At 40.3% G+C, this 12,216-nt stretch overlaps 1 protein-coding gene across 1 annotated transcript; it reads right to left on the minus strand.

Moving 5' to 3' along the window:
- Positions 1–14: 14 nt before the first annotated feature.
- LOC122767744 lies at positions 15–6,825 on the minus strand. Its single transcript, XM_044023205.1, has 8 exons — positions 6,657–6,825; positions 6,286–6,567; positions 5,142–5,462; positions 3,642–3,947; positions 1,840–1,944; positions 1,656–1,733; positions 1,490–1,536; positions 15–1,381 (listed from the first exon to the last, which is right to left on the minus strand). The coding sequence occupies exons 1-8, from the start codon at positions 6,694–6,696 to the stop codon at positions 1,130–1,132; spliced, it is 1,431 nt and encodes a 476-aa protein (XP_043879140.1). The 5' UTR covers positions 6,697–6,825; the 3' UTR covers positions 15–1,129.
- Positions 6,826–12,216: the final 5,391 nt, after the last annotated feature.

The following is a 12,216-nucleotide window of genomic DNA, read 5'->3' on the forward strand; positions in this document are numbered from 1 at the left end:
TGAACACATTTTTGTTTGTGAATCACCAAATATTTTATTCGTAATAAGGAAATGAATCAGCTGTACAAGAGAACCATCATCTGGATTATCATGGGTTGAAGGATCATTGAAAAAAAGGGCTAACCCAATAAAATCTACATCTGACTAAGTCTACGATATCTTAACAACGTGTTAGTCTCTTCACATTCACCTGTAAGACAGACTTCTCTGTTTGGAAACTGACACTTGACACTTAAGATTTATAAACTATTCACTCCCCTCTACACCAGCAAAAATGTGCAATTTTACATCACGGCTCACAGAAGCTGTTGATCCACTGCTGCCTCCATCGGTGACATTTTTCTATTTAGTTAGGAGTTAATAGTTTTGGTGCATGGTCGTAAGTCATTTACAAACTTAATCTTCCCGTCAGTAATAGCGGTTTAACACCGAGACAAAGTGGTGAACTTATTCTTAAGTAGAAGCTTTTTCTAAGTCTGTGTCTCAACAGTCAAGGCTGCATCGTCCAAGTGAAGGAGACAAAAGACAGACGATGAGACGATGTTAAATGCTGTCCTCCAGAGTTTAAAGTCCCGAATAACAGTTCTGTTGATTTAACCCCCTTATCGGCCAAAACATCCTACCACACCTGATATGAAATAAACACAATCTAACATGCATTTTGTGTTGTGTACCAGTTGAGTTAGGTTTTTTTTCTATTTTAACAGATATTATTTTATGAAATACTGGAGTAAATAGAGATGCGTCAACGCTTATTAGGTCAAATAAACTCTGGTCAAGCTTCTTCTTCTTCTTCCTGCAAATGTTCTAATCCACAAAACTAAACTAATATGAAGAATGAGTTGAAATTACTCAAATACTTAAGTCCCTGCCAATATTAAACTATATAAAAGCCAATTTTATCGACTCTAATCGAATATTTCACATTTGCATTTGTCTTTGTCTCCAGGCTCCACCAGCTGATGGTTTACAGTGAAGCATGATAGTAATAAACATCTATTCAAAGCACAATCCAAGTTTCTTCATAAGGAAAAGGAACATGAAACTCAGCTGATATAGAAGGATAGTTTCTGCTGTTTCTGTTCCTCTGAAGAAACACTTATAAATATATAAAAACATCTTAGCTTCCTCATTGCTGCTGTGGTTTGTTGTGGGTGTAACAAACGGCGGTGTCAGTGAGCGTGGGTGGCTCATTGACAGTGGAGTAGGTGGGAGCCTGCTCGTCGCCTGTCACTGTGGACCACATGTCACCACAGCTGTTTGGAAGCTGGACCACGGAGTAGGGCGTGAGGCTAAAGCTGGTGGTGGCATAGACCGTTTTTGGTGCAGTTCCTGAGTCTGACTTCTGGGGGAGCTCTTGTATCTCTGCATAGCAGTGATCCTTCCAGAAAAGAAAAGAAGAACATTATAGTGTATGTACAATCTGCACGTACACTGAACGTGTGCCTCGTTTTGGTTTTACTTTACAAGTAATGACGTGAGTTCACACCTCATTCTCAGCTCCTTCATTTGCTGTGTTCTTTAAACCCTCGACACCTGGAAGAGAGAGAGAACATATAACTGAAATAACTGGCACACCAGCACCAACGCTTCCAAACAGGAAGTGTTGCGTGTAGGTGAGAATGCCACGCAACACTGGTGAAGAAATCTCTCACGTCTACAGATGAAGACGAGAAGTCCCGTCACAGCCACACATGTGACAGCAGCAATGACTCCAATTAACCAAGAGACATCTGGAAGACAAAACCGCACCACAGATAAAATGACCACTCACAGGAAATGGTAAATGTCTTCCATTTCCTGTTCTTGGTAATGTAAGTTTAATAAGTACTTCCTCACTCTCTCTCTCAACAGACGCAGTGGTTGACTGGGTAGAGGAGGTAGAATATGGAGTAGAAGAATGAGTCCTCGGGTGGATGCACGGTGTTGTTGAAGGTGGAGACTCTGGAAAGAGTCAAATATCGCAAGATATAATCACTAAGCACATGATTAGGAACACATATACTAGTGGTCAGCAAGTGGTGACCCGTGGGTCAAAATTGGCCCACCGGAATTAATATCTGACGCCAACACATTTAAACCAACACATCTCTTAAATTTCATACATTTGATGACGATGTGATGATTTGGACCAGTATTCAATTGCTAAGGAAAATATTGACCATAGGCCAAATTTACTTGCCGACCCCTAACAATCACTTTACAGGTCAGCGCATCAACATGTTTCTCTGATTCCACTTTGAACTTGTTCCACACAAATCTCTTCCACTTAGCTCAATAGCTCTGTCAGCAAAGGCTGCATCAAGACAGCGTAGGTTGTCTTGATAGGTGTTGAGGTACAGGGGAAGGGTCAAATGTCAAGACTAACTAACTATGGAATCAGATGTGTGTCAATACTTTCAAGCAACACTTTTCACAAAGTAAACAACACTTTTTAAGAGGCAAATAAAATATCGATTTAATCAACCAAAAATAATGTATTTTATTGTTTAAAAATACACTTGTTCTTTGCGCTCCCTCACTTGTTCTTTGCACTTCCTGATTTGTTCTTTGCACTCCCTCACTCGTTCTTTGCACTTCTTGATTTGTTCTTTGCGCTCCCTCACTTGTTCTTTGCACTTCTTGATTTGTTCTTTGCGCTCCTCACTTGTTCTTTGCACTTCCTGATTTGTTCTTTTGCACTCCCTCACTGTTCTTTGCATTTGATTTGTTCTTTGCGCCCCTCACTTGTTCTTTTGCACTTCTGATTTGTTCTTTGCTTGGCTTTGACTTCCTGATTGCATTTCCAATTTTACTTCCTCTTTGTTCTTTTGCACTCCCTGATTTGTTCTTTGCACTCCTGATTTGTTCTTTGCCCCTCACTGCTTCTTGCACTTCCTGATTTGTTCTTTGCGCTCCCTCACTCGTTCTTTGCACTTCTTGATTTGTTCTTTGCGCTCCCTCACTTGTTCTTTGCACTTCTTGATTTGTTCTTTGCGCTCCCTCACTCGTTCTTTGCACTTCTTGATTTGTTCTTTGCGCAAAGAACAAATCAGGAAGTGCAAAGTACAAGTGTATTTTCAAACAATAAAAAACAGTATTTTTGAATGATTAAATAGATATTTAATTTGCTTCTTAAAAGGTGCTGTTTGCTTTTTGAAAAGTGTTGTTTGAAAATACTGACACAAATCTAATTCCACAACTAGCCCCTTCAAATTAAGAGTTCAATGAATCTTAGGAAGCTAATGTTACTTATCATTAAGTGTACTTACTTATTTGCAGTCCCTTGTACATACCATATACATTTACTGATCCATAAACATTCCTAAGCATGAAAGCAATCTAACATACTGATGGACAGCAGTGCAACCGTGCTAACATAACATATGCATGCATGTTTGTGTTTTAAAACCCGCTAGTTCTGTGACAACTGGAACTACTTTTCTCCGCTCTGAACCGGAGACTCGTTAAATGATTTAACAACGTTGCATCCACTCTACTCCCGGGGTCTGTGTCATACAACTTAATGTTCAAAAATCCAAACTATACCTTTAAGATATCATGTCAACAAGAATGGGATGGATGGACAGAAGCCAAGGACAACCAAAAAATATTATTCCTCTGGCCACTAGTTAAAATAAAAAACGGTCAGTTTCACCCACCGACAGTCAACACAAGTTTGTGGAAGAACTGGTCGCTCGTCCGCGGGCGGGTGCTCTCTGCTCCGCACCAGTAAATCCCAGTATCTTCTCTTGTTAAATGTTTCAATGTTATGGTGATTTTATTTTTTCGATCATCTTTGATGGAAAACCTCTCATTTTGTGACCTTTGGGTGTCCACTTGGCGTTCACATTTAGATTTTTCTTCTCCCTTACAGACAAATTTCTTAATGGGTACGGAGCCTTCGTACTGGCAGGAGTATGTTAGAGTCTGTCCAACAGCTGCTGATGTTGTGTTGGTTGGTATATCTGTAAACACAGTGGATAGAAGGACATTAAAAGGGAGTGTTTTGGTGGTTTAGACGCACTGATAACCCGATGCTGCGCTCACACGACACGCAACATGAATTGGTCACACGACAAGTTAACATACAACCTCAACACACAGGCCACACGGTGTGATACACGTGATGGGCGCTAAATTCAACTCGTGCTAAATAACTACCGCTTTAGGCGTGTTTGTAGCATCAGACCATGTGACCCTGGATTTAAACATTGCATGTACTGGAACACACTATGAAATGCCAAGCAGCTCACATCTTACTACAAAGGTATGTTATTGGAGGTCAGATTTAGTGACCTTAACAACAGATTGCTGGATCTTCAGAGCAACACAGTGCCACATGACGTCACCTGATTGCCATCACACGGAAGAGACGTCTGAAACAGAAATCAAACCAAACAGTACCGAACTGTAGATCATGGGTTCATCTCCAACAACTACCAGGGAAATGTCTAAAATCTGAATATTTAACAGAGGAGTCTGGTGTATATAGCGACAGCATTGCTGATCGTGACCGGCATCACAAACCCTGCCTGCTGTATTTCAGTCCAGTGACTGTGTCAGACGGAGTCTGTGCTCCGGTCATGGAGGAAGTACCAAACAGATATTTTTAATTAACTGATTCTAGTGATTTGATTCAGTTACACTGAAAACAACTGCTTTACAAGTCACTAGTCACTCGTTTGGGTGTGTGTGTGTAAAACAAAGTCACCGCAGTTTCATGCAGACCATGCAGTTATGACTCCGCCCATTTGTATATATATATGTGTATATATGTATATATATATACTGTATATATATATATATACATATATATATTCACTGTAAGATACATAATCATTTCAATCCAGATGTGCAGGAACACCACATTTTGGTTTCGGGCATTTCCTGTGCCCTGATGCGCAACTCTGGACAGGAACTGCTATGAAGCGTATCTTATTATGAAAATGCATTAACAGGATGAAATTCCAGCCAAAAACAAACAAAAAAATGCCCAAGGATGCAGTTTAAAAGAATGAGCATAAAACTAGAAACAATGACTTCCAGCATCATCCAAACTTAGAGATACATTAAGTGTATGCTTTGCTTGACGTGACACCGTTTCAGAGATGCTCAGTTCAGTCTAAACAAACTGATATTTTGAGATAAACTTTACTCACTTTGAACCTCCAGCTGTATTTCTTTGAGTGCAGTTCGGTGATATCGACCTGCACCGTTTGATCTTAGTCCACACCAGTAGACTCCAGCGTCCTGTACAGAAACTTGTCTGATCTCTATGGTGAAGACCCGTGGGCTGACTGTGAGCGTAAACTTTTCATTTGACACTGTAGTAGACACTGTCCATATCATTTCTGTACACTTGAAACCATCTTCTTTACAGAGAAAAGTAACACTGGAGGTTTTTATTCTGTCACACGTGAAGTTGGTTGTAGCTGTTTCCCAAACGGTTTGAAAAAGCTTTGTCTGGCAACCACGCTTGTCTGAAAAGAAAAAAGAATAGGTAAGACATGTGAAATTAATTCCTAATCCAGAGAATAAAAAGTAAAGAAAAGAAAAATAAGATAGCTTAGGGTATTTTTTTTTTTTTGGGAAATATGTTTATATAGTCTAACCATCACAATATAAGGCTTAGGAGCTAATGTAATCAATAAATGGCTGGTTATCAGGAACTACAGTGGGTTTATCTCATATTAGCATCGCAGGTTTTAACATGTATTACACATTAGCTAACTTAGAAAAAAGGTTATCAGGTTGTTATAGACATTACTAACTTTACAAACTGTATTAGCTACGCTAGCTAAGTTAGAGAAGGTTATCAGCAACAAGTTTGTTATTCACATTAATAACTTTACAAACTGTATTAGCTAACTTAGCTAAGATATTCACCAGGAACACAGTTGTTAGCTACACATCATTAGCGGAACAAGGTTACGGGCTACACATTACTAACTTTACAAACTGTATTAGCTAATTAATTAAGTTAGAGGTGATTATCAGGAACAACACATTATTAGCTTTACAACCTGTATTAGCTGATGTAGCAAAACCAGATTATCAAAAAGGTTGCTACCAACACATAACTATCTTTTCAGACAGATAGAGAAGAATTTAGAGATGGTTATCGGGAACAAGGATTGTCATTTACGAGCTGTATTAGCTAATGTAGCAACAGCTGGTTATTTATATTTCATTATGTTCCTTATAATTTATTCACTTATGTGCATCACACAAGGTAATATTTCATAGCATTTCTATACATTAACTTTACAACTATACATTAATTAAATAAAGAGGATTTCTTACCATCATCAAGTTCTATTTTATGTAATGACTTGCCAATTTTACACCAATAATCCCCAAAGTCACGGGGTTCGAGTTTGTTGACAACCACCGTGAGATTTTTATTTAATTTATCACGGTACAGGCAAAATTTCTTGTCTTTTTCACATCTATCCCCTGGGTTGTTTTTTGTGGGATTGTGTTTGGGCCTATGTACAATAATTTGTACTTTTGGGTCAGAATTTGTGCAGTTGAATTCAAACCATCCTTTAAGGCATCCTTGTACTTCAGATGATGCCTCACAGCCTGTTGAACAAAAAACAAAAGCTTCATTATTTAAAGTCAGATACTGAAACCAGAACAGTACTGTGGTAGGAATAAAGATTCATTTTTACCTGTGATCAATGAAAGGATGAGTAGAAGAAAGATCTTCATCGTGTTGTTGTTCCGGTTACTTTTGATTTGCTTTGTCTCAGCAGCCACTCACACTCACCCAGTCCCAAAGTGTTGCATTTCCTGCTGTGTGTCTTTTATTACTTAAGCATGTTTTGCACCCACCTCTCTGCCTGTGCTTCCCCTTCTGTCATTGGTTGTGCCAGTGAAGACCAGTGAAGAGGAAATGAAAAGTGAAGGACAGGAAGGAAAAGAAAAACCCCATCGTGTGAGAAATTTATCTTAATAAAAGTGACATTGACAGTAATTTAATTTTCAGTATAAAAGTCATTAAATACTGCCTGATGTTGTTGTTTTTTGGGGAAAAAAAGCAATAGAAATTATCAGATTTCATCTGATAATTTCATCTACCAGGCCAGATATTAGTCAGCTATGTGTTTACCACTAATTTAGAGTGTCAAATTAACCTAATCTGCATTTTTTGGACTGTGGGAGGAAGCCGGAAAACCAGGAGAGAACACATTCCACACAGAAAGGCCTTTGGTCAAACTGGGATTTGAACCAGTGACCTTCTTACCCTTGAATACCGAGCATATCACCGGTGTCATGTTTGGGCAAGTGCTCTTTGCATTACTGTATTACATTACGTAACAGTTTGTGTTAGCGGACAAATTCCAATGGTTTATGAAAGCTAAGAACTTGCAGTTCAATGCCCCTCCCCCGCACACTCAGAGTGGTGGAGAAATGGAGCAGAGAGCGGCACATTTCATCAAATCAAATTCTTAGACAAATACTCGAAAATTTACATTGTAAATGTGTTTTATACTGTTCAAAGAAAATCTCTTATTTATGTACAACTACAGTGTTTTTTCTAAATAAAAGCTCAAAAGGACACTGTGAAAGTTGCTTTTTCAATTGCAAAAATGTTTGTTAAGTAAACACAATACAATTGCACTTTTGGTAATGCCCTAATGTTGTTGTGTTTTCTTACTGTTGTGGCATTTTTGTAATGTTGTGTTTTCTAAATATTGCTGCTTTTCTTAATGTTTTAGTCTTTTGTTAATGTTGTTGTATTTTCTTAAATGTTGTGTTTGGAAATCCTCGGCCAACGTGGATCTGAATTTATTTAAATTTCTAAAGATGAGGAAATGAAGTAGAGCTGAAGAACAGGGAAAGCGAGAGAGGGAGAGAGAGAGAAGCAGGCTGCAGTACCACTGATCTACACAGAGGGCGACAGAGAGCAGGACTGCAGATAAACCAGCTCTTTGTCTGTGTACATGTCCTTAAATTGACACCAAAATGGTGAAAATGTCACTTCTCTGCATGTTTGTTGAACAGGAAGTTTGAAATGTCGCATTCAGGCTAATATTCTGACGTCGGTCCTCACTGAAGAAGACAGTCCTGAATGTGTGGGTGATATTTCAATCACATTATCCAGGTTAGTCCGACTCGATTTTAGTGGGACTACCATGACATTATTGTCCCGGTCTGACTAAAATCAGACTTTTACTGCTTACAACACACCAGTGTGTGTGTGTGTGTGTGAATGGTACAAACCAGAAGGAGACATCAGAGAAGTCCTCACGCTGACCCTCACTCACACCACCACGTCCCGTTCAAACCCCTCGATTTGAGCTTGTCCCCTCACGACTAATTGCGCTTGACAGTCCTCTGCGGGGTGTCTTGGCCCCGTGCACTCGGAGGGACACCCGCTTTATTCTGGGGGGTGGGGGGAGGTGAAGCTAATGGTTTTTGGCTTGTCCTGTAGGTTTTTCTGAGTCAGACAATGTAAACGTGTCACGTCCCCCAAGTGGAACACGGCAACAATGGCCGAGTGTGTGTTAATGGTTGATGAGCGTGTTTGTGAAAGTGGACAGAAAACAAGAGATAACAGAGAAACCCTATACGGGTAGGGGGTCTGCACACACACACACACACACACACGCACGCGACACGCGACGCATGCACACACACACACGCACACGCACACGCACACACACACACACAGTGTATTAGTCATTCATGCCGCACACACACACACACAGTGTATTAGTCATTCATGCCGTTGATGAGACGATGTAGAAAGAAAAAGCTGAATGAGGACGAAGGACGCTGTAAAAACGTCAAATGTCTCACTAGTGTTTCAAAGAACCACGGTTGTTTCCTTAACCTAAAGTTCTCTTTCAACATTTTTCTTCTCACCTAGGTTTCAGAGAACTGTGGTTAATACCACAATAACCTAAACTTGTAATCACGTTTTTTCACCTGACTTATGTTTCAGAGAACCTGAGTTAAATCCCTAACCTAAGGTTTTCTTTCACCATTCGTTTCACATCAATCATCATTCAGAGAACTGGGGTTCGTCACTTAACCTAAAGTTTACTTTCAACATGTGTTTCACCCCACCAATGTTTCAGAGAACCGGGTCTGGTTCCTTAACCTAAAGTTGTCTCACTTATCTTTCAGAGAACCGGGGGTTACTTCCTTTATGTATCCACAGGAAGTCACCTGACGCCCTCAGTCGCTCAGAGTGGAGTTATGACTGATCATATTCTGATGTCGTCGTCCGTCTTTAATTTAATAACCAGATGAGACATGTGGCTGCATACGCAGTTGGGAGGAAATGTGGATTGTTATGAAAGACGTGAGCTGCACTTGTTGTCTGCTGGTGTTTTACTGCACAGTTTGATGGAAGAGGGTTAATGTTGCCCCGGTGCTGTGTTTACATTAGGATTTAAAAGCCTGTCAGTAAAATAACGACCTCTCGCTCACTGACCACACCCACAGCTCCAGATGTTTAATGTGTGTTAAATAAATAATCTTGGAATTCGATGCCGCGTTGAAGTTACTTTGAGGGATGAATGGTTTTGTTTTGTCACTTAGTGACCGAGTTAATCTTCACAGTTTCTCTTATCTGAGGTTTGAATGACTTTTGTGATACAGTTAGAACGAAGCAGATAATACAGTATAAACACACTCGTCACTAATGGTGGGAAATCTTATAATTCCTCCTTTTGTAAGGATCACAGTGCAGTTAAACTCCTTTTCCTGACTCCCTCTGTCTTTCCGCTCGACCGGAGGATTCGTTTACCCACTCCTGTGTGTAAACTATGAAGTGAAACTTTATCTCAAGTGTGAGGCGAGCTCCCACAGAGCTTAATGGAAAATATCCCATTAACTTCTGTTAAACTGTGAGATATAATCACACTGTAATGTTCAATGCATGCCGAAAAGAAACATATGTACTCTTTTCTGAGACCTGCCTGGTGCCTCGGCTTCACAATTGAATGTCTTATTTTCTTGTGAAGTCATTGTTCTGATTATCTTGAATAATATATAAAAAATATGTATGTCCAGAACAGATTTGTACATCATTGACAAACATTGTTCCTGTGAACATGCAAATACTGATGTTAACAAGGATGTAGCACATTTCATTAGTTTATTGTAATTAGTTAATTCAATTCAATTCAATTCAATTTTATTTGTATAGCGCCAAATCATAACATACATTATCTCAAGGCACTGTACATAGACAACATCAAAGAGAGCAGAGACCCCCAACAGTTCACACAATGAGCAAGCACTAGGCATCAGTGGAGAGAAAAAACTCCCTCTTAACAGGAAGAAATCTCTGACAGAACCAGGCTCAGAGATGTGCGGTCATCTGCCTCGACCGGTTGGGGTGAAAGGAAAAATGGGGGATAGTGGAGAGGTGGGGGACAGAAAATGGGGGGAGAGAAAGGACAAGAGGGAGATGAGGGAGAGACAGAAGAGAGAGAGGGAGACCAGCAGCAGATACACAACAACTGTATCAGGTTACAAGTTTATACAGTTAAACACTGAGTTTTAGATTAGATTTGATTAGTTTTAATGTTAGTTTTAGTTTTTTGTAATAGGGAGTATGTGCCAGGTGCAAGATGCTAAAGGGCCATAATAAGTATTGTGTCATAAAAACGCAGCAAAATATGACATTTTAAACCTCACTAATGTATGTTTTTCTGTAATGTAAAGAAAAAATTGTTGTTGTCGTTGTTTTTGTCGCAGAAAAAGAGGAGGAGGTGACGTTGATCTGATAGCAATCGGATCTTAATGTGGACACTGGAGACGCATGTTAATAGCAGGTGTAATTGCATGTGGTGAAGTTCTATCTGATCACAGAAAACACATTTTAATGCCAAGTGTAATGGTCTGAAAAAGGTGTGGTCACCTTCCACTTCCAATGAACATAGATAAAAATGAATCTGTACGTTATTGGATGGACCTACAACCAAGTGCTTGTTGTAGTTTTGTAGGAGCGATGGCTGTCTAGTGACCAAAAGTTGCTTAAAGTTAATCTGCTCTTCAGTGGCCGCCATGGTGGACGTATACAAGAGATGCTAGACATCACTTCTCTGTCACCACGGCGTTAAGCCCAACTCTACCACACCAGGGGATTGGTTCCCTTTTTTGGAGAGATTCTGTAGTTGGCCAAAACAGTGTCCTTGCCAGACGTGACTGCAGAGTGAATCAAATCAAGCCGGATTTGACTGTGTTCAGCCAGACTAAAGCCTCTGGTATACTTTGTGCACATGACACAATCTGCGTCATCAACACAGCCCAGATTATGGAACTGAACTGAACTTCTGCCCCACTAGGAGGTGGAGTATTAATCCCCACACACCAAGCAGAAGAAGTAGTCACCAGGGAGAGACATCTGAGCCTCGGCCTGGCTACCCTTGAACTGGCTGACACCCCGAGCCCGACGAACCTTTCAGCCGATGAGCCGCTCAAACTGGACCATCGTTCTCTTCTTCTTCTTCTTTGGTAGGAATGCGTCCTATTCCTTGTGTCCAGACTTGTACCGCCACCCGATGGTGAAGTCAGATACTACAGGACCCTGCCCGCGAGTATACCAGGGTCCACCGTGTGTGCGGAAGTAAACCAGAGCCACTTACCCTTTAAAGTTAACAGTGACAGAGAAACAGCCCATAATCTGAGGTTGCCACATCTTTCATTCCAGCCGTCACCCATATCTGATAGTTCTACACAGTCTGAGATGTTGTGTGCGCCCTCTAGAGGTGTCTTCTGGTAAAGTATGTATGACAGAGGTTCAAGATGCAGCATTCAGTGGTTTTACTGTTTTTATATCAATCAGTTGAGAACTCCAGCCATTCATCCATGTGTTAAACCCTCCCTCTGTTTTTATGAGTAAGTGAAAGCTTCTCAGGCGACATCCCATCATGTGTTTTTTCAGGTGGTGAGAATTACAAAACGTGAAGAGGGTCACGACCTCATCCATCACAGCGTCACCAACATTACTTCACATTCTATATGTTTACATTGTGAATTATTGTCCGTCTACATTGATGTCAAGAGTTTTGTTCTTGTCATGCAAATGAAGCCAACGTCACACTGTCAGCAGTGACACTGACGACCTTGTTGCCAAAACATGATGTGGTGAGTTCAACAGCAAAGGAAGGAGAAGGAAGAAGAAGAAGAGGAGAGAAGGACCAAAAAAAGACAAACATCAAGTTAAGAAAACGATAAAAAAAAGAAACAAAGCTGAAATTGGATCCTGAA

This window comes from Solea senegalensis, linkage group LG4, assembly GCF_019176455.1.
Source record: "Solea senegalensis isolate Sse05_10M linkage group LG4, IFAPA_SoseM_1, whole genome shotgun sequence".
Classification (NCBI taxonomy): domain Eukaryota; kingdom Metazoa; phylum Chordata; class Actinopteri; order Pleuronectiformes; family Soleidae; genus Solea; species Solea senegalensis.

Bases quoted from the DNA above. Each gene is read 5' to 3' on its own strand.
- LOC122767744 (XM_044023205.1), bottom strand. From the start codon at position 6,696: ATGAAGATCTTTCTTCTACTCATCCTTTCATTGATCACAG. The intron at 6,568-6,656 runs GTAAAAATGAAT...TTTGTTCAACAG, and splicing joins CATCCTTTCATTGATCACAG to GCTGTGAGGCATCATCTGAA. The intron at 1,537-1,655 runs GTGAGAGATTTC...TCTCTCTTCCAG, and splicing joins TCTCGTCTTCATCTGTAGAC to GTGTCGAGGGTTTAAAGAAC.